The sequence below is a fragment of the Neolamprologus brichardi genome, chromosome 1, assembly GCF_056152115.1.
Source record: "Neolamprologus brichardi isolate AB-2024 chromosome 1, ASM5615211v1, whole genome shotgun sequence".
NCBI classification, from domain to species: domain Eukaryota; kingdom Metazoa; phylum Chordata; class Actinopteri; order Cichliformes; family Cichlidae; genus Neolamprologus; species Neolamprologus brichardi.
Window position 1 is genome coordinate 3,506,257 of NC_142104.1, and position 22,636 is coordinate 3,528,892.

Consider the following 22,636-nt stretch of genomic DNA (forward strand, 5'->3'; position numbering starts at 1 on the left):
CTAATTTCTAATGTTGGCCTTACTTAGGGCTACATTTGAATTCTCACACACATCCTGATGTGAAAATCATGCCCTTTATTTGTGACTTCTTCACATCTGAAGTGTTTTCTCTGACACGTCTTTGTTTCGTTTAAAGTTAAACCCAGAACAGTAACTTTGGTTTCCTTCTCTACACAACGTTTGCTGCCTGATGAATCACTGAATTTACCTGATTCTCTTCCTCTTCTTCCTCAGCTGTCAGGAGGATGGGGAGGGAAAGATAATGATGATGATGGTGGAGGGTTATCGCTCACGTGAAATAGACAATAACGCCGAGGCTCGTGTGCCGTTCGGACGTTAATCCTCCATCATCCAGAGTGCAGGAATTTTACAAAGTGCAGTCACACAATAACAAACAGTCGTCGGTGCTGTTTGGATTTAAACACACACAGGAAATAGAGTTTTAAAGGGAGTTCCGTGTGTTTTTCTGTGCAGCTCCAGGATTAGGACGGAGGGTAAGAGGATTGGGTGCATAAAGAAATGGAAAGCTCCACTCTCCCAGAAATTAGCCAGATATATTCAGACATGAGCAGTTTGGTGTTTCATTTGAGTCATTCTGCAGCTGAACACAGGAACAAGAATGAACCACAGAGAGCACCGACAGGCTCAGCTGACTTCCTGTTTATAGTTTTCTATAATAGTGACTTTTTATTATAAAAACTTACTCTGATCCTAAGTTTATCTTGTAATATACCTGATGTGAGACATATTTAATCCATAATATCCACCTTAGGAGACCCAAAGAACATAAATATACCACCAAATATTATTTTATTTATTTATTATTAACAGCAGGAAAAGTGGAATAAATCATTTTCTATGATCAAACTGACAAAACAATGATTCAGTCTCTTTGCCTTTTGTTACCTTCTTTGTGCAGATGATGTGAATTTATCAGTAGAGTTGAAAAAATATAGTCCTTAAATTAAAATAATCACTGTGTTGGATGAGTGAAGTTTAATTTGATAAATTAATAATCAAAGTTCCTTTGAAGATGAAAGGAAGCAGGTGTTTCTCGGACATTCCGTTTCATGTTTTCCTTGATGACAGTTAACCTGTTACTTTGTTACTGTGAAGAAGGAGAAGCAGAGTCATCCTCACGTTTCTTCGTAATCACATATTTTTCAGATCCAGAGAGCTTGGATCGACAGAACCTTCCAGAAGAGGGAATGTATCCAGATCATTCCCAGCAAAGACCCCAGCAGGTAACGACACAATCGAGTGCAGAACCTCGGAGAGAGAATTTTCTCTTCTTTTTAATTCCTCTCACCGGACAGAATGATTATGAACGAGGAGACGAGGTGCGTTCAGTCACTTTCATGTGATCTTTATCAGCTGGTCCTCCTCCTCCTCATGCAGATATAATTACAGCTTCCTCTGGGATTTGTTGTCTTATTTCTTTTCTTTTATATTTTTTAACCCTCATTTTCATTTTTGAAGTTTGATAATTGAGTTAGCTCTTTGTATTTTTTGTGTTTATTGTTCCAGCCTCTATTTTCTTGCCTTTGTGTTTAGTTTATTTCCTTTTTCCTTAATGATTGTCCTTATTGTCTTCACCTGTGTCCCCTTTTCCCCAAGCTGTCCCCACTTCCCTGATGAGCTCATCTGTATAAACAGACCAGTAGCCTCTGTGTGTTCTTGGCTCTGAGCTTGTGCTCGCTGGTGTTAGGGGTTTTTGAGTGTAATGTAAATTAAGGCTGGTTTTCTGGAATCGCTCCCGTCTGCCTGAGTGTTGTAATTATGTTGTACTTGAGGCCATGAGTGCAGCTTTTTAACTTGTTTTTGTTACAAGTAACTCGAGTTCCAGAGGAGCCAAAAAGTACGGAGCCCCGCAGGGGACACGGGAGAAAAAAAAAATTAAGACGGACTTTTGCGAGATCTCGCAAAACAAACTCGGGATCTCGCAAACGTTTTAGCCGCATTCTTCGGACGCTGGCTCGAAGCCGACCGGGAGGTCGAGGTACGATGCCGGGAAAGCGGTGTTCCTCCCGGCTGTAGTAGGTCTCGACCTCCCGTTAGCTTCGAGCTAATGGGAAGAATGCGGCTAAAACATTTGCGAGATCTCGCAAAACTTTCTCGCAAAAGTTTTGCGAGATCCCGAGTTAGCTTTGCGAGATCTCGCAAAAGTCAGTCTTAATTTTTTTTTTCTCCCATGTCCCCTGCGGGGCTCCGTAAAAAAGCTTTCCAGTGACTGGAATCTTTCTGTCTTTATTAGCTGCTTCTCTTCTCCACTGATCGCTTCATTTGATCAGTGTAATGTGACTGGTCACTCGCTGTTGATTATGTGCTTTAGTCATATGACCTCATGTCTGTTAAATGACAAATGCGACGAGCTTGATGGTAAAAACGAGTTGACCACCGGTTTATAATATGAGTTCTGCTGCTATGAAGAGTTCTTGGAGAATCTGTACTATTACTGTTTAACTTCAGGATCAGTAACTTTATTGGTGTTAATGTTGCATAAAACATTCAGTTCCTGCAATTTAATGAAAGCCTGTCTGCAGAGTTGATGTCCTATAAAAGCAAAAATGGTTAAAGTGGAAATGATAGTTTCTCATCTCGTCGTATTATAGTAGGAACGACCGTTCCCCCTCTGCTCAGTGCGACAGTTATCTTACACGCTCAGGCGGTAAATGAACATCAGTGCCTGTAACCTGTTTGAACTGCTGTTTTTGTTCAGGTGCAGCTGTGGTCAGCTGGTGGCACAGCACACCGCCGTCCCTCTGGGGGCCAAAGAGGACGGGGCCCCGCTGGTCCAGCTGGAAGTCCAATCTACGGAGAGATGGAGTGCCCTCAAACACACCCAGGTCTCCCCCACTGATGCCTACGGGGTGCTGGAGTTTCAGGGAGGAGGACATGTCAACAAGGCCATGGTAATGTGCCTGAGGAGTGACACGCCAGTTTGACTGCTTCTGTAGCGTCCTAGCACTGACACCTCTTCCTCCTTCTGCAGTACATCAGGGTCTCCTTTGACTCCAAACCAGATTCCCTGCTCCACCTGATGGTGAAGGACTGGCAGCTGGAGCTTCCCACACTACTCATCTCTGTTCATGGAGGCCTCCAGAACTTTGACCTGCCTCCCAAGCTGAAGCAGGTCTTTGGTAAAGGGCTGATCAAAGCTGCTGTCACCACTGGAGCCTGGATCTTCACTGGAGGAGTCAGTACAGGTACAGCCTTCATTCTTTATGCAAAGATGACTTGATGCCATTCCTGTTCTTTGACATCAAACAGTCATTTTGTATATCATGACTTTTTTAGGAGTTATCCGCCATGTTGGCGATGCTCTGAAAGACCATTCTTCAAAGTCCAGAGGGAAAGTTTGTGCTATTGGGATTGCACCATGGGGGATTGTGGAGAACAAAGAAGACCTGATTGGGAGAGATGTAAGACAAACCAGACGGAGTCTAAGCCGACAGTGTTTGCAGATATTCATGTAGTAAATGTGCTGTTCCTCACTTAGGTTTCATGTTTCAGGTGACCCGGCCTTATCAGACAATGTCCAACCCACTCAGCAAGCTGTCAGTCCTGAACAGCAGCCACTCCCACTACATCCTTGCTGATAACGGGACGTGTGGAAAGTACGGCGCTGAGGTTCGCCTCCGCCGGCAGCTGGAGAAGCATATCTCTCTGCAGAAAATCAACACGCGTGAGTCAAACATGCGACCTACCCAAAATGCACACTTTTAGTGTGAGTCTGAAGCTTATCAGTCCATCAATCTGTGTGACCTGTGGGTTTCCCTTTGTCATCCTATGCCTGGAGCTGTCTGTAAGGCAGGGACAGCAAAGGGGAGCTCAGCTGTCACCTCTCACTTCATGAGGCCACCATAAATGACCAGAAAATCAAGACTTTTCTTTTCTATCTAACCTTAACTGTATCGAGTCAGGTAAGTCTAAGTGAGGCAGGCTGTTTCACACCACTACTTGTAGCAGAAATGTTGTCTCAAACAAACCATTTTTAGTTTGAGCACAATGCATGGGTAGAAAGCAGTTTCAGAATGAAAGGGGAGCTGGGTTTGGGTACGTGGTCCTGCATAAAGGTGGAAGATCATACACGAGAGCAGTTTTCTGGTGGGTGGCTCAGCAATGCTTCAGAAAAGAAAAAGCAAACTGGTGCAAGTGAAGCTAATCATTGAATGCTAAAGGTCATTATTTTGAATTGCAGATGCTGATAGAAGTTAAAACTCGTTTATTTTTTACATTTTTGTGTATGGTGGTTTCAGGTCTCGGTCAGGGGGTCCCAGTGGTCTGTCTAATCGTAGAAGGTGGTCCAAATGTTATCTCAATCACACTGGAGAGCTTGAAGGAGGAGCCCCCTGTCCCAGTGGTGGTCTGTGACGGCAGTGGTCGAGCTTCAGACATCCTTTCGTTTGCTCACAGATACTGCGAGGAAGATGGGTGAGCTGAACGAACGTGAAAGCCAGGCTTAACTAGATCATCACACCTGGTGGCAGTTATGGTTTTGATACGATCACTGAGGATTGTCATCGACAGATTTGCTTCTAAAATACACAATTACTAAGAATTCAATTTATCAGATCATGTGAGACGCTCATGGTATTCCAGTTTTTACATGGGAATATCTTTATCCTTATACCCCTCTGCGTTCCTCAGTTTAATGTTAATGTGGCTACCTGGATGTTTGTCCTGCACAGGTTGGTTAGTGAGAGTGTCAAAGACCAGCTGCTGGTCACCATCCAGAAGACCTTCAACTACAGCCGCAGCCAGGCACAGCAGATCTTCCTCATGGTGATGGAGTGCATGAAGAAGAGAGCTCTGGTAGGTTGGAGGCAAATTGAAATTAAGTTTTTTTTTTTTTTTTGTTTTTTTTTTTTGTTTTTTGTTTTTTTTTTTCCATAACTGCATTTGTCTGTCACGTATGTCCTCATCAGTTCATTAATAAACCTGATCTCCATCCCCATCTCGTCTCTGTCATTTATCACAAACCAGACCTACTGCTTTCATACTCAGTTGTGTTACTGTTGGACGAAATAATCCCTGCCTGGATCTGAGCGGTTCAGGAGTGTGTGAATATGCTGCAGACCTAAAGACAACAACCGAATGTCAAACTGATTTGAGTTCACAATGAAACGCATCAGCTTTTCTCAAAATTAAACGATCTGCGCCAGATTTTATTTTTTATTTTTCCTTCGTCTTGGCTATGCACTATTTATTTATTTTATTTTTTCCAACCCTGCAAAAGAATTAAAGCCATGTAGAGGCCTGATGACCGAAGGCAACCAGGGGGAGCTACCTTACATGCCAGGGTGCAGAAGTGTTGGTGCCAATTTGAGAACAATGGCTTAAGTCTCTGAACCAGCACTGAGCAAACACTTCTGAAGATTGCAATGACATAAGCTCAGTTCTGTACACTGGTGTGTGTTTTCCTTCAATTTAAGTTCTTTTAAACCTCACATGTGTAACTGTGCTAAGCTAACCTACACTGCTGGTTGGACACAGTTTCTGCAGATTACAAGTTCATGTTATACAAACCTGTTCACTGTGACATTTGCACAATGACTGGTTTCCCTTTGAACTGACACTGCAGCACTTAGTGGAGATTGTTCTGTGACCCTCCACCATTTATTTAATCCCACAATCCTCTGCTTCTTCCAGAGAACAGCTGCAACAGCAGGCTGCCCATAAATTTAAAAAATCTGAACATCAATTCACTTAAACTGATCTGCTGTCAGATTAAAATTGCTTTGCTGCAGGTTCACATGTTTGTCTGCAGACATGACCTGAAGTCAAATATGAGGAAAATAAAGCTCATGTAAGTCACACACGTGAAAATGCCCATGTTCAGATTTTGACTTCCCGTGATGATATCATTATCCATTAATGTCTGAAGAACCTGCCTTTTGAATGTAAATCAATTAGTAAATAAGCACAAAGACCAAATCAACAGAATACAAATGGGATCGGGGGGGACCAGCAGTGCATCGGAAAGCATCTGAAAACCTCCTGCACAAGTCCAAACAACAGATTCTCACTCCAGATTCATCCTTTAGACACTTACTGAGGGTCCTTCATATTTTACCACACTGGGAAGCCTTCAATGTCATTTTCAGTGACGCTCGATGGTCTAGCTGAGATCACCAGATAAGGGGGTTTAAAAACCAAACGGGTTCCTCATGAGGAGGCTGGATTGATGCTGCTGGAATATATTAGAGGATGTCATCAGATGACATATTTTCATTAAAGGACTTTTTAAATAAAAGAAATAGATGCACAATCAGTGTTAAGAGTTGAATGTGATACAGCCTGCATCTAAAAATAAATAAAAATAACATTATTAGCAAATGTCACAAGACATTTGTGTTCAGGTTGCTGTATTGGACACCACCTCTGCAGGAGAGCTGCTCAGACCCTGGTCTGCTGCATAAATCAAGACCGACGTCTGTTAGATCTGAAATTCTGACAGTTTCATCACATTTACATCTAATGTCTGCATCCAACTCTGCATATGTGAATAATAACTGCTAACTTTTATATCTGATCAAAGGAAATAGATCCTTGGAGGCTCAGAGATAACAGGTACAGATTTACCAGATTACGTATGCCTTATTCCATCTCAATCACATTTTTACGACCTGCTTTACCGTCTCCAATTTGCATAAAAATGTTATTGTAGCTAGTTTGAAGATAAATGATTCCTGTGAAATTTTAGCTTCATATATTTTTAATCCTTTAAATGATCAGCTGATCCACTTTTCATGAACATCTCAAAAAGGCTAAAAATGTCACTTTTTGGCTATTTAAACTATGAAAACATTCAGGTCTCTGGTCTAATATTTGATGCTAAATAAAATGCAAAATAAAGCATGCACAATTCTTTCTGACATTAAATTAATTTATGTTGACTCAAAGAAAGAATCTTGAAAAACATTTGATAAATGAAGCTAAATTGTCACAGCAATCAGTCTATATGTGTCCAAGCTTTGCACCATAAGATTTATAAGTAAGTTGGAATCAGCAAAGCAGAAGATGCACATTGATTTGAGTCGGATGACCTAAACGGGACCGGTTCTCTGCCCTGAGCTTTGCCTCTCAGGCTCTGGGTGTCTGGTGTGGTTTGTGTCGCTCACTGCGCTGTTTCTTTGTTGTTTGTGTAGATTACAGTGTTCAGGATGGGCTCAGAGGGACAGCAGGACATTGAGATGTCCATCCTCACAGCTCTGCTCAAAGGTTGGTGTGTGAAAGGGTTTTAAGAAGGAAACGCACAACAATGTTAATGCTGTTGTGTTGGGTAACATCCTATTTTAGACAGGCGACTGCTGAAGAGAAATGTTGGCCTGCGTTTCAGTTCAGGATCATTTCTCTGATAGGCGTGATTACATCAAAGCAAATTCTGCTTTTCTCCACTTAAATTGGGACATTTGGTGTAATGAGTGTCATGAAAGCCACATGTTGCTGGCAATACAGATAATTTCTTCAAGCATATGGAGTCGCGGTGATTTCACATGGTTTAATTGGTCAATGTAACAGCAACACATTCGTATTTCTAATATTTATTCCAAAAACATGTCTGTGTAGGGACAGAACTGAGGGTGAGATGGTTTTTTCCTGGTTTCAGGTACAAATGCATCTGCGTCTGATCAGCTGAGCTTGGCTCTGGCCTGGAACAGAGTGGACATTGCTCGCAGTCAGATCTTTGTGTATGGACTCCACTGGCCTGTGAGTTCACAGATACAACAGCTATCAATCAATCAGTCACTCTGTAAACATAAGCCTAGGTGTCTTTTACTTCTGTGTTTGTGGATTATTGATTCCTCACTTGCGTTTGTTTTCTGTTTCAGCCTGTGCGAACTTCACCTTCTGACCGTCCAAAGAGCCCGTTAGCCCAGCGACCATCAGCAGGAGGGGCTAAAGGGAAACCCCGGGGGAAGAAGGGAAAAGGAGGAAAAAGCAAACCTGAACCTCCTGAAGAGACGGACCCTCGGAAACTGGAGCTGCTCAACTGGGTAGGAGACTGGACTAAAAGTGATGTTATCATCTTGAATATATTCTATTTTGGGACCTAAACTTTTTAATTTATATATTAATAATATCTGTGACGTATCAAAAAGGTTCAATTCTATTTTATTTGCAGATGATACAAATTTTTATCGCTCTGGAGAGAATTTGAAAGATTTGGTTGAAATTATGACTTCTGAGATGTTAAGATTAAAAATATGGTTTGATGTAAATAAATTATCTTTGAATCTGACAAAAACGAAATTCATGATATTTGGCAATCGTGTAAAGGAGGATGAAGTCATTATGTCCATTGATGGAGAATTGATTGATAGAGTTACTGAATTTCGTTTTTTGGGTGTAATAGTAGATGAAAATTTGACGTGGAAATCACATATTGAGTATATTAGAAAGAAGATGGTTAAAAACATTTATATTTTGGGAAATGTAAGAGATTTATTAGACTATAAAACAATGCGCATTTTATATTTCTCATTGTTTTTCTCATATTTTAGTTACTGTATTGAAGTCTGAGGGAATACATATGAGAATACTATAAAACCTCTAAACTTATTACAGAAGAAAGTGATACGAATGATTCATAATGTTAAATATAGAGAACATACAAATAAATTATTTATAAAATCGAAATTATTAAAATTAGGAGATTTAGTGAAATTACGGACATTATTAATTATGTTTAGGCTAAAAATAATATTTTGCTCTTTAAGTTACAAAGAGTATTTCTATTGTGTTCAGGGGGAGAAGACAGCAGAAGGAAATTTTATTTTAAGCATCAGCTAGCTAGGACTACACAAAGATTAATGAGTCCAACGGTTAGGGGTTTACGACTGTGGAACTCACTTCATTATAATTTAAAGAATTGTATAAATTTACATTGTTTTAAAAAGTGTTACATGCTTAAAACGATAACTCAATATGAAGAATGTGAATGAAATTGGAGTTCATTGAAAAAGGATCCATTATCATTTTTGTTTTATTTATTTTAATTTTAATTTTTCTCCTTGTTACTATGTGGAGCGGTATATCCTGATTGTAAATGTGTTGTTTGGTTTGGGTTAGGACCGGAGATAAATGTTAATGTTGGTTTGTTCCCTGATTTTTGGTGCCCACTTGTAATATAAATTGGATTGTAGATAGGGGGCAAGGTTTAATAAGAATATTTTCTTCTTCCTGCTCCTTTTCACACATGGTTGTAGTGCTTTTTGATAGAAAATGTGGTTGGTTTGTTTGATTTTTTTTTTTTGTACCAAGTGTGAAATAAATGAAGAAATGAAATGAAATGAATGAAAATAGCCGCTACCAGCATCCGCTCAGTGACTGACACTGACTGATCGAGGCAAATCTGTGATCCAGAAGCAGGTGGCAGGGGATGATTGTCATAATGGTGTTTTTGTGTGGGACAGGTGAACTCACTGGAACAGGCCATGATGGACGCTCTGGTGTTGGACAGGGTCGACTTTGTTAAACTTCTGATTGAGAACGGCGTCAACATCCACCACTTCCTCACCATCCCCCGTCTGGAGGAGCTGTACAACACGGTGAGAGCAGGACCTACTCCATGACACCTCCCGTGTGCCGAGTCATAGTTGATTTTCAACGAAAAAAGTCCTCTTTGCAAGAATGATATAATAAATAAAAATTAAAAATGACCTTGAAGGAAATCAGCATAAAAATCCATCAGCAGCAGAAAGAAATAACCCATTTTAAACCCAGTACAAAGCATCAGACTCATTTTATGACGGGGTAATGAAACTGGGTAACCGATTTATGGTGGTGTTAAACTGGGTGTGATTATCCTGAATTAAGATGTTAGACGTAGCAGGGTGAGAGCCCTGATTATTTGGTGCTCACAGCAGGCTGGTAACACACACATAAACTTCAGGTTCATTCAAGATACAATAAAGAGTTATCTTATCTTAGCTTATCAGGGCGACCGTGGCTCACGAGTTGGGAGTTCGCCTTGTAATCGGAAGGTTGCCGGTTCGAGCCCCGGTTTGGACAGTCTCGGTCGTTGTGTCCTTGGGCAAGACACTGTTGCCTACTGGTGGTGGTCAGAGGGCCCGGTGGCGCCAGTGTCTGGCAGCCTCGCCTCTGTCAGGGGTGGCTGTGGCTACAATGTAGCTGCCATCACCAATGGGTGGATGACTGGATATGTAAAGCGCTTTGGGGTCCTTAGGGACTAGCAAGGCGCTATATAAATACAGGCCATTTACCATTTATTTTATCTTCAATGGGGGCTGGAAGAGCATTGAACTGAGCTGCAGTGGAGCTTGAGCACACCCTGCTGGTAATACATGTTATGTCACCTTTCAAATGTTTTTCCCAGTGCAAAGCTTCAAATGGGGAATTCTCAGAAATCCTCAGAAAGACAAATTAAAGTTAAACTTGCATAGAAAGACAAAAAGCTTGTCCATGTCCTGATCCTGTAATACACTATAAGTTATATATTTTTGTGTACTGTGCCACTCACAAGTCTTGGGCCACTTTGAAATTTCCTTGTTTTTGAACCAAAGAACACAGAATGGGTCTGGGTGAAAATGAAACGATGATAAATGGTTACTGGAATCATTAATTATCAATCATTGGGGAGTTTTAGTAGAGTGGGAATGTGGAGCAACAATCACAGTTCTGCATTAAAGTCTGTGTACCAAAGCAGAATAGACTGGTGAACAAGCAAGCACTGATGCTACACAATCCAAATAAATGGTATGTCAGCACTGAACTGATGAACGTGATGGGAGGGCTGGTTTGTTGAATATGAGAGTCACATTAAACTGCACTGTTTGAATCAGCAGAAACTTTAAAAAAAAGTTTTGGTTTTATATGATGCATTGAAAAATCTCAATTCTCTCAGGGACACTGCTCATATACATCAGGCAGAAAATGCTCCTCTTTCTTGGTACTTCACCATTTGTTACTCTTCCCTTGTAATATAATACCTTCGTGCTTGTTTGGTCTCAATAAAATTTGGACATCTGTTAACAAAACAAAAGCTCCGCTCTAACCACTTTACTCTCGCTGACACGTTGCTCTGCAGCTTAATGTCCTTCTTCTGTTATATCACTGCTGCTGTCTCTAATCTAGCTCTGATCCACAGACATAAAAGCTCTTAAAACAATGGTTTAGCCACATTATTGTCAGATTACAAAACAGCTCTCTGCTGCTGTCTGCGTGCATCCCGCTCATCACGTCCTCTGGTCTCTAAGTGAATCTGTTAATTTGTATCAATTGTATTAAGCAGAGAAGCCACCACTGTTTTTATTTGCATCACCTTGTTTTGTGGTTGGTTTCTGCAGAAACTGGGACCAGCCAACACTCTGCACTTTTTGGTCCGAGATGTCAAAAAGGTGAGATTCACTCTGGATTCACATGAATCATGAAATATTTAAACTGCACTATATGCTTTGAGCTCAGGCTGCTTGTCCCCAGAAGGTACCAGGCCAGAACCACAGCTGCACATCATAGAAAATATGTTCACGACCTTCACTGAAGGAAATCGGCTCTTCTACACTGCATCTGCAGAAAGAAAACTAGCAAATCAAAGAAAATATGAGGAATGACTGAACAAAAGATGCATTATCCAATGACATGTGTTTCAGGGGAATCTTCCTCCAGATTACCAGATCACACTGATCGATATTGGACTGGTCCTGGAGTTCCTGATGGGTGGAGCGTACCGCTGCAAGTACACAAGGAAGAGTTTCAGGACGCTGTATAACAACCTGTACGGCCTCAAAAGAGTGAGTAAAGTTGGTGGAGCTGCGATGTCACACTGAACAACCACTGCTCAGTCTGCTACACATCACTTCACCCTCCTGATAAAAATGACTTTGCATCTGCTGTAGCATCAATACACTAATATTTACTCATATTTTCATCTTGTGTCTTACAGCCCAAAGCGCTGAAGCTTCTTGGCATGGAGGTATGTACATGTAGATCTGAAAACTAAAGGTGATCTGCTCTGAGACAAAGACTTGCTGACCTGCTTGGTTTCTGCAGGATGATGAACCCCGTCCAAAGGGGAAAGGAAAGAAGAACAAGAAAAAGGAGGAGGAAGTAGACATTGATGTAGATGACCCCGAAGTCAGCAGGTTCCAATACCCCTTCCATGAACTGATGGTGTGGGCGGTGTTGATGAAGCGCCAAAAGATGGCATTGTTCCTGTGGCAGCGAGGGGAGGAGGCCATGGCAAAGGCTCTAGTAGCCTGCAAGCTCTACAAGGCCATGGCTCACGAGTCTTCCCAAAGCGAGCTGGTGGATGACATCTACCAGGACCTGGAGAACAACTCCAAGTGAGTCCCACACACAATCCTGGACATCATGTCCAGCTTCTGATATCTTTTAAACCTTCTCAGTTGTGTTTGTTAAAGCCACATGCTGGTTTTCCAGCTTTAAAGTATCCGCTGTGAGGCAGCCTAAGGAGGGCGTTGGCCTTTTTCTTTGCAGGGACTTTGGTCAGCTGGCCTATGAGCTGTTGGATCAATCCTACAAACACGATGAGCAGGTGGCCATGAAGCTCCTGACCTACGAGCTAAAAAACTGGAGCAACTCCACCTGCCTGAAACTGGCTGTAGCTGCCAAACACAGAGACTTCATTGCCCACACCTGCAGCCAGATGCTGCTGACCGACATGTGGATGGGCTGTCTGAGGATGGGCAAAAGCAACAGCCTCAAGGTACCAGCAGAATACAGCAGCAAGGTTTTCTCAGGAAAAAGGTAGAATAAAGAAACTGGATAGACAGAAAGGTTAAGAGTTTGTTTGCTTTTCAGAACTTCACAAGTTAAAATATAATTTTTAAATTAAATAGACCCAAGGATAGAACCCTGAGGGATCCCAGCAGTACTGGAGAGGCATCTATATGTTAACATATTTCTGTTAAGCTTGACCTTTGTCCCCTCCCCACCCTGTCTCCAGGTCATTTTAGGGATAATCTTCCCTCCTGCCATCCTGCTCCTGGACTTTCGTCTCGGGGATGAAGCTCCTCATCATTCATCCAAAGGAAGCAATGATGGAAAAACTAAAGATGACAAGAAGTCAAACAAGGTATAAAACTCTTGTGTCATTGCCATTGGCATAAAATTAGGCTGTTTGAGTAACTAAGACTTTGTTTCAGGATGCAGCATCTAATGTTGACGCTACTTCAAAGAAAGTAGATGAAGAAGAAAGTGAGAGTGACAAGAAGCACGGGAAGAGGGTTCCTATCGGGAGGAAAATCTACGAGTTCTATAATGCCCCATTCACCAAGTTCTGGTTCAACACGGCAAGTGCACATTTCAATATTTAAAATAAGAAATATATAAAAGGGCATTTCAGATAATAAAAATAAGTATCTGGTAGATATAAAAAGACTGAACATTTAGGAATATTTTCCCTGAAACTTCGTGTTTGACAGAACTGCAACAGACAATGGGTTTTTTTAAATTTATGTTTTATTAGTTTTCTTATTTATACAACATGTACAACAAATTCAACTTAATCACCGTGGGGGAAAAGCAAGGCAAAACAAAACAACAACAAAAGAGACAAACGGACCAAAACAAACCAAGAAATACAATGACATTATACAAAATCGGGCCTCCCATTTTGTACATATTTCAACCATTTCAACCAATATTCGTCAAATGAGTCCGCCTGCCACTTTAGCCTAAAAGTTATTCTTTCCATAACAAAAATAGTATATATCACATCAATCCATTCATCTGTAGTAGGAGTATCCTCTTTAAGCCAAAGGCGAGTTATGGCCTTTTTGCAAGCTACCGTCAGCACACTGAACAAATATTTATCCGGTTTGCATAGATTAAGACACTCTACCTTGCCTAAGTACAATAATGCAAAATGAAATTGTATTTTCTTTTGGAAGATTGTTTCCATGACCTTATGTATTTCCTTCCAAAATGGAACCACACGGGGACATTCCCAAAAAATGTGGAAATGATTTGCTGTTGCATGTCCACACTGCCTCCAGCATGTTGTATTCTGAGAATAATTGGATTTTTGAGCTGGGGTATTAAAATAACGAATTACATTCTTTCAGCTGAGTTCCCTCCACGAGGGGGAGCTTGTTACTGACCACTGCTGCCTACAGATCCCATCCCATTCCTCTCCTGTTAGGGATAGGTTGCTCTCTATTTCCCATCTTGCTTTAACATATTTTGTATCATCACCCCGTAGATTGATCAGTGAACAATATAATTTGGAAATAATTTTTTGATAGGGTCCATCACTATATGCATTCTCAAATATATATATAATCTCTTCATTCCCAGTCGATAACTGAGCATTTTTTAACTTTTTATTCAGGAAGTCCCTCAGTTGCAAGTATCTAAAAAAATCTTGATTTTGCAACCCAAACTTTTTCTTAAGGTCCTGGAAACTCATCACTTTTCCATTTTTCAACAAGGTTTTTGAATGTCGAGTCGATCTTACTAGGCAAAAATTCTGGGTCATATGCAAACCACTTAAGGAATCCGGCCCTCTGGTTTAATTGATACTTTTTAAGTACTCTTTCCCATATCTTTAATGAACTTACTATCCAAGGGTTGCCCGGGTCTCCCAGGAGTCGTAACTCTGAAGGACAATGTTATGTGCTTAAAAAATTGGCAGATCAAGACTCAGAGGTCTAAGAGTCTGAAACGTTCCCAATTCTAGCTGTCCGTCATAAATCCAGAATCTGAATTTTTACTTTTAGATTCTATGATCCTTGTGTTTTTTTGTCCATGCCAGATCTCATACCTGGTGTATCTGATGTTGTATAACTACATAATCCTGGTGAAGATGGAGCGGTGGCCGTCTTTGCAAGAGTGGATCGTCGTCTCTTACATCGTCACTCTGGGCCTGGAGAAATTCAGACAGGTGAACGTCAAACACACCTCGGCTGTTTGTTAACCCCCGCCTGCTTCTGTGACACTCACTCAGCAGCAGATTCAGATTTCAGTCCCAAACTACACAAGAACTGGCCCAGGTGGTTAAATCGATCCACATCAGGTTCTCTTCCAGTCTGTGAAGGTGTGCAAGAACAACATCATCTCTGCTGCTCCAAGTTGCAATTTATACTGGTATGCCAGTTCTGTGTTATATAACACAGACACTGCTCTATTTTTTACATTTTCAGACTGAGTGTGAGCTTGTTATGAACTCTGGATTCTGCTCTGAAGGTCATTAAAATTTTGAAGGCAAAGCAAAGTTTGTGCCTGAAAATAAAAAACAGCCAGTAACAGTTAGCATGAGCTCAGTAGGTGTGAGGACAAAATGAAATCTGATCGAGGTGCAGGGTGAGATCTGAAAAGCTAATAACAGAAAAAGAAAGTTTTATTTTTGCCTAATTAGAATTTTACACTTTACTGAAGAAACTACATGAAAAAATGTAACCAAATGCAACTGAAATTCAATTCAATTCAATTCAATTTTATTTATATAGCGCCAAATCACAACAAAAGTCGCCTCAAGGCGCTTCATAGATACAGAGAAAAACCCAACAATCATATGACCCCCTATGAGCAGCACTTTGGCGACAGTGGGAAGGAAAAACTCCCTTTTAACAGGAAGAAACCTCCGGCAGGACCAGGCTCAGGGAGGGGCGGGGCCATCTGCTGTGATTGGTTGGGGTGAGAGAAGGAAGACAGGATAAAGACATGCTGTGGAAGAGAGACAGAGGTTAATAACAGATATGATTCAATGCAGAGAGGTCTGTTAATACATAGTGAGCGAGAAAGGTGACTGGAAAGGAAAAACTCAATGCATCATGGGAATCCCCCGGCAGCCTACATCTATTTAAATTATGCTCAAAGGTTTAATCCTCTGAGTTGACAGCTTGAAAGGTGATCTCATATTAAAGGGTCTCTTCTTGAATTACACTTTTAACACAACATTTGATCCTTAATGGTTTTGTTCCATTAGAAATGCATTAGACTGAATTACATTAGCAATATTGATACTTTAGGAAACGTTTCAAATCATTACAGTTCAAGCGGGTTGTACAGTAACGTGTTTACAGTCTCTGAAAAATGAACTTCTGACCTTTTCTTCTGACCTGGATGAAAACACTGGCTTGATCAGATCCTGATGTCCGAGCCTGGGAAGCTGAAGCAGAAGATCAACGTGTGGTTGGAGGATTACTGGAACATCACAGACCTGGTGGCTATCTCGGTCTTCATCTTTGGGTTCCTGCTGCGGCTGGAGCCTGAGCCCTACATGGGATATGGCCGCGTCATCTATTGCGTCGACATCATCTTCTGGTACATCCGAGTTCTTGACATCTTCGGAGTAAACAAATACCTGGGGCCCTATGTCATGATGATCGGCAAAATGGTAGGACCCCTGGTGTGGGTTTCTTCTTATGTTTTCATTCAGGAAGCCGCATTTACAGTCAGGCCAACGCAATGTTACACAACCTTTTGTAAAGGCACCAGGAAATCATAGTGTTACATTTAAAAGGACTGTGATGTACTGGTACCTGGGTATGATGTACTGGGTTAAATGTCTCGAATTCCCACATGTCTCCAGATGATCGACATGTTGTACTTCGTGGTTATCATGCTGGTGGTGCTGATGAGTTTTGGTGTAGCTCGGCAGGCCATCCTCCACCCAGATGAGGAGCCGACGTGGCGCTTGGCCCGCAACATCTTCTACATGCCCTACTGGATGATCTACGGAGAGGTGTTTGCCGACTCCATAGACCGTAAGACTAGAATCCATAGTAAGACAGCTGTTAGTCCCCTGTCCTCATGCTGTCCTGACCCCGTCCTCCCTCCACGCTGTAAACTATCAGTTAGTCCACACACCCTGCTGTCCTCTCCCTCCAAAAACAATTGATCTCTGTATTTACTTTCACTGTACTTTTTGTTAATGACTTGGATACTACAAACAAATTTTATTTTTTCCCTTGGAGTTGATTTGTTGTGTTCATTGTGATTGTCATCCTTTTCTTTGTTAGACATATTCAGTGGTTCCAACATGAAGTCTTCTTCACTTTCTGAGGATTTTCAGCTGATTATTTTTCTTCCTTCTTTCCTTCCGCTGCTCATGGACAGTTTACGCGATGGAAATCAACCGTAAGCATCTAAAAGCACTAACCCACTCAAACCAAACAGTCAATGTTAATGTGCTCATCTATGCGTTTGAGATCATACTAGGCTAATCTCATAGTGTTGTGAAATCTCAGTTGTGTTATCTACTGACCATCATTTGTTGAATTTATGCTTTTAAACTCATTGATTTTCTTTTAACTCCCTTCGGTTCAGTCTCATTGAACCAGAATAGGCTGAAATGAGTTTAGCAGCTGAAATAACGAACCTACCCTCACAAAAATGTGTCATTTCATAAGTGCTGTCTATGAAACAAGGAAGTTCTGAGGGTGGGTGTTACTGACCCTATTTAAAATTTCCTTGGTAACACTCTTAAAAGCTCAGTTGCTCATAAATGCTGTGGCCTGATGTTGTCTTTTGCATTGTTATAGTTTACTCTTTATGTCAGCGGTCCCCAACCCCCGGGCCTCGGACCGGTACCGGTCCGTGAGTCGTTTGGTACCGGGCCGCGAGAGTTGAGGCTCAGGTGTGAAATGTATAGTTTTCAAGGTTTTTATCAGTTTTCAGCGTTATTTTGTTATCGTTTTTATCGTTTACTCGGTTTTCCTGGGTCTTTTCACGTGTGTTATGAATAAATCTTCTTTTTTTTCGGTACCGGTACTAGTTTTATTTTGTTGTATTTATCCGCGACACCTTAAAGGCCGGTCCGTGAAAATATTGTCGGGCATAAACCGGTCCGTGGCGCAAAAAAGGTTGGAGACCGCTGCTTTATGTCAGATTTAATGAGTGCTGCAAGTCTATGCATGTGTGTGTGTGTGTATTTGGGTTTCAGCTCCTTGTGGAGAAAACTTATATGATGAAGATGGGAAGAAGCTTCCTCCCTGCATCCCTGGAGCCTGGCTCACCCCCGCCATCATGGCTTGTTACCTGCTGGTAGCCAACATCCTTCTGGTCAACCTGCTCATTGCCGTCTTCAAGTCAGTACACCGAGCAGTCGTTGCAGACACGAGCTGTAACATATGTTCCGTCGTGGCTTAAAAGTCACAACATAAAGAAGAAACAACATTTAATTTTAAATCGTTAGTAACCCGAGCTACACATGACAGCCCAGAGAGCACAAAGACAAAAACTGGCATCCCCCAAAGCCAGCCTCAGGCATGCCATTATCCACACCTTGTAAGGTGTAGACAACTGTCAATTAAGCTTTGACACTTGCACTGCAGACAAGGAAATTAGGGGTTGCAGACACTGACTCAGACAAAACCCACTTTAAAAACACTTGTCATATTTTTCAAGTTAAATGCAGTGAAGAAGAGTTGAGTTTAGTTTCAGTGTCGAAAAAGGGGAAAGAGGGGAAACAGAAAAATATGTGGACAAAATACTGAGAATGATCCGTGTGTGTCTGCTGATTATGGCAGTGTTTACTTTGCCATACTTACATACTTAGTATGTGACGTGAGGTTCATGATGAAGTAGTGACTGCCCAAGTACACAGCTGTTCATGTCCACAAGCATGTATAATCAGTGTTGGGAAGGTTACTTTTAAAATGTATTCCATTACACAATACATGCCCCAAAATGTATTCTGTAACGTATTCCGTTACGTTACTCAATGAGAGTAACATATTCTGAATACTTTGGATTACTTAATATATTATCATGCTGTTTACAACTACGTGAATGTACTATTGCTGTGATTTATTATTGTTACTGAAGGTCCGCGGCTCCGAACCGTAGTAAAGGGACCTCTGGCTAATACGTCGGGTTCCCTGTCGGCCTCGTAGCTGAAAAATAGCTTTACTTTGCTGTCTGGGTGAACTTTGCTAGCGAGAGACAGAGAGAGGCGTTGAAAGGCTGCTCCAACAGAACTTATTGTTTCGGAGGAAAACACGAACACGGTGTACAGTCGAGTCTTAATAGCTTACTTACAACTGGGCTCGTCAGGCTCTCTTCTTGGCTGCAGTGGTTATTATTATATTTACATGCTTCCAGCTCCCGTTTCTGCTCGATGACAGCTCGTACTTTTCCTTTTTCTCCCTCCCTCGCTCACAGACACATAACGGGTATGGCAGTCCATTCTCCCTGCAGCACGGACTACACTTCCCATGATGCTACATTCTTTAGAGCTATGCCTGTAGCATTCTGCCTATTAGCTTAGCACAACAACAACAAAAAGGCGCTCTCTCACCCAGGAAACACGCAGAGAGAGAGCGTCACCCTGTAACCATGGCAACCATAACGCTGCCGCCTGGAACAACAGAACGTAGCTGTCAAACAAAACCCAAACAGTCCTGACCCGCCACAATATGAAACAGGGAAGTACCGCCGTGTAATCCATTTATTTCAACAAAGTAACTGTATTCTAAATACCACCTTTTTTAACGGTAACTGTAACGGAATACAGTTACTCATATTTTGTATTTTAAATACGTAACGGCGGTACATGTATTCCGTTACTCCCCAACACTGTTTGCTCAGAGCTGGAGGATGAACACACTGTTTGTGCCTTTATAGTTCAAACTCTTTAACATTAGTGTCGCGACAGACTGTAGAGCATGCTGACATCCAAACGGAGCCTCATGTTCACCCCATTGATGACAAATTTTTCATCACTCAGACCCAAGCAGACTCTTGCACACTTCCAATTTAACAAAGCTTTTAAATGAACTTTGACCTCAGCTCCTTCAAAGTTTTAGCTTCTCTGCTCTGATACAAAGGGCTGTGTGGTCAATAGAAACAAAGTATCCATCTGGCAGCAGGAACATGAGTTGATGTTATTGGTGCTATACTGTGTCTATATCAAGACCTTGAGAGGAAATCATTTTGTTGGAAAATTTTCTATCCAAGGAAACATCTGAGGACAAAATGCTTAGATCTGCAGTGTGTCCCCTCAATCGCTCTACAGAGGTACAGTAGAGATGCACTGAAAACAATAGCCATGGCTGGGAATGTCACTTCCTGTGTAGATGTCACCATCATCTATTAACTGGTGGGAAGGAAAAATACCTAGAAACCATTTTCTAGTTAGCTCACGGTTCCAGTTGATAACTTCACCTTGAACTTTGAAGACCTGATTATATAATGATAAACTGATAATTAAGAGATTTTCTCCACTTCCTCCACAGCAACACCTTTTTTGAGGTGAAGTCCATCTCTAACCAGGTGTGGAAGTTCCAGCGATATCAGCTGATCATGACCTTCCATGACCGCCCCATCTTGCCCCCGCCGCTAATCATCTTCCCCCACATCTACATTGTACTGAAGAGGCTGTGCTGCCACTGCAGACGGAGAGCAGAGGGTGGAGAGTACGACGACCGTGAAAGACGACTGCGTAAGACGGAGACCGCCATAATCAGAACCTGAACTTAAACTCTGCATCCTGTTTTTTTCAATATCTGATATCTAAAAATGTAATATGTTTAAGCACATTACTAACAGAAGCTAAAGTAGGTTAAAGGCTCAGTATGAATACAGCATAATCCTGGTATTTCTCGAGCTATCAGAACCACCAGTCTGAGGCCGACATTGCAGTCACGTGTGTTTGTGTGCCGAGTTTAAAACGCTGTGTTCCCTCAGAGCTGGTGTTGAATGCAGATGAGCTGAAGAGTCTGCATGAGTTTGAGGAACAGTGTGTGGAGGAATACTTCAGAGAGAAGGATGACGAGAAGCAGTCGTCTAACAACGAGCGAATAAGAGTCACGTCTGAAAGGTTCGTGTTCATCTCAGCGTGCAATCTGTGGAGGACCAAAACTGCCAGAATCAAAAATACATACGTTAAGAACTGAATAAAACATACTTAAAATGCTGTTAAATGTGAAAAATAAACAAACAAAAATGTAATGATTTACCCGGCAACTGAAACTTAAGCGAGACAGCATAACTTACAACTTGTTGCCATCACAGCCCTGAGTACTCATGTCGTGTGTTCAGGGTGGAGAACATGTTCATGCGTCTGGAGGAGGTAAATGAAAGGGAACACTCGATGAAGGCATCCCTGCAGACGGTCGACCTCCGCCTGGCTCAGCTGGAGGAGTTCTCTAACCGAATGATGAACGCTCTGGAGAAGCTGGCGGGCGTCGACCGAGCTGAGCTCGTCCGCACGCACTCCAGAGGATCGTCCGTGTGTGAGCCGGGCACTCTGCTGCGCCAAGGCAGCATCAACAGCGTTGACGGGTACAGTCTGTACAGATACCAGCTGGAGCACGACGACAGGACGTCGGTTTTTGGAGACATGGAGGGAAACGACAGGAGGGTCCAGCAGAGTCCGGAGAGGCAAGGTGGGAACAGCGAGGGAAGAACCAAAACAGGTAGGACAGGAGATGAGTCTTTATTGGACGCATTATATCAGAAGAATGAAGGTAAACAGTTATCCTCTGTTTGAACTTCTCTTTTTAGGTGAATTGAAAGACTTTTGCTCAGCTCTGGAGGTACAAGGACTTAAGGACACTCAGTCTCTTTCAAACGTGGACATCCTCATCTCTCCCTGTGACCCAGACATCAAATCCCCCAAGATCTGCTCCAAAGATAAACCCATAGAGAAGGGCCGACTGGAGGCGGCTGTGTCCTTCCCTCTTGAGAGGTCAAAGGTCACACAGTATTTATCCTCTCCAACCCTCAGCAGCTCTCCATCCTCCAACAAGAAGTATCTCAGCAACATCATCTATAGCCCCGGCCAGCAGGACCAGAATTGGGCCACTGAGTTGACCAGCAAGGAATCCAAAGAGGAACTAGATGAGAGCAAGCTGCAAAGCCACGAACAGGAGGGTCAGAATAATAATGCGGAGGAGGAGGAGGAGCTGCTGGTAGGGGAGGACCAGATGTATCCAACGCTGCGCTCCAAGAGTCTCAATGCCAACCCACGAAAGATGAGGAAGAAGAAGAAGGACGAGGAGGAAACACCACGTACAGCCAGCAGCGTCAAAGATCTGGTTTCAGCGTTCAGTGGGGGGCCATGAGGACACGGGGAAGGACCAGGTCCAAAAACTCTTCAGACGACTGTTTATCCTGAAGGACTGAACCCTGCTCTGAACTCACGGGAGACGAATAAAGCAAACATAATGCTTCAGTATTCCTGAATCAATAATAACTGCTAAACCTGAAGCTGCAGCCCCCCCCCCCCCCCCCCCCTCCCCGTCCAACACAAAGCTCCTGCATTTTGTTCGTTAAATTCCAGAAGAAAAAGTAAATGTAACCAGTTACAACAAACATAGTATCTTTAACCTAACTGATCGTTTTCTCTGTCACGATCTTGACAGACAGCAGCACTGAAGAGATCGCATGCTCATTGGCTACAGGCTTGTGACTGACATGTCGTTAGCCAATGAACATTCCCTGAATAATAATACTTTTTTTACTCTTGTATTGATCATATTTTATAAACTACAACAATTTCCTTGAAATGAATTCAGTTTTTTCACATAGTACAAGTTCACAACAACATGTATCACAATGGCAACTCATACTTTAAGGGAAACACATTACAGTCTTACCTCAATGAGAAGCTCAATGATGAGACGATCACGTGCTTTTTTTTTGTGTCTGCATTAAAAACATATTTGTCTTTAAACTCAGCAGCGCAGCAAAATCTTCTACTTTA

General features: G+C 42.1%; 1 protein-coding gene across 1 annotated transcript; it reads left to right on the top strand.

Annotated features, from left to right (window-relative positions):
- Positions 1 to 1,161: 1,161 nt before the first annotated feature.
- trpm1a (transient receptor potential cation channel, subfamily M, member 1a) lies at positions 1,162 to 22,025 on the top strand (the record flags this gene model as incomplete). Its single annotated transcript, XM_087843223.1, has 27 exons — positions 1,162 to 1,244; positions 2,720 to 2,912; positions 2,993 to 3,206; positions 3,298 to 3,422; positions 3,514 to 3,685; positions 4,260 to 4,434; positions 4,692 to 4,815; positions 7,152 to 7,224; positions 7,613 to 7,713; positions 7,836 to 8,000; positions 9,420 to 9,554; positions 11,313 to 11,363; positions 11,616 to 11,756; positions 11,909 to 11,938; positions 12,016 to 12,308; positions 12,463 to 12,691; positions 12,932 to 13,060; positions 13,131 to 13,277; positions 14,741 to 14,869; positions 16,073 to 16,324; positions 16,520 to 16,694; positions 17,047 to 17,067; positions 17,873 to 18,017; positions 20,166 to 20,371; positions 20,617 to 20,749; positions 20,971 to 21,347; positions 21,436 to 22,025. Coding segments are annotated over 27 exons (4,578 nt in total), but the record flags the coding sequence as incomplete, so codon positions are not given.
- Positions 22,026 to 22,636: the final 611 nt, after the last annotated feature.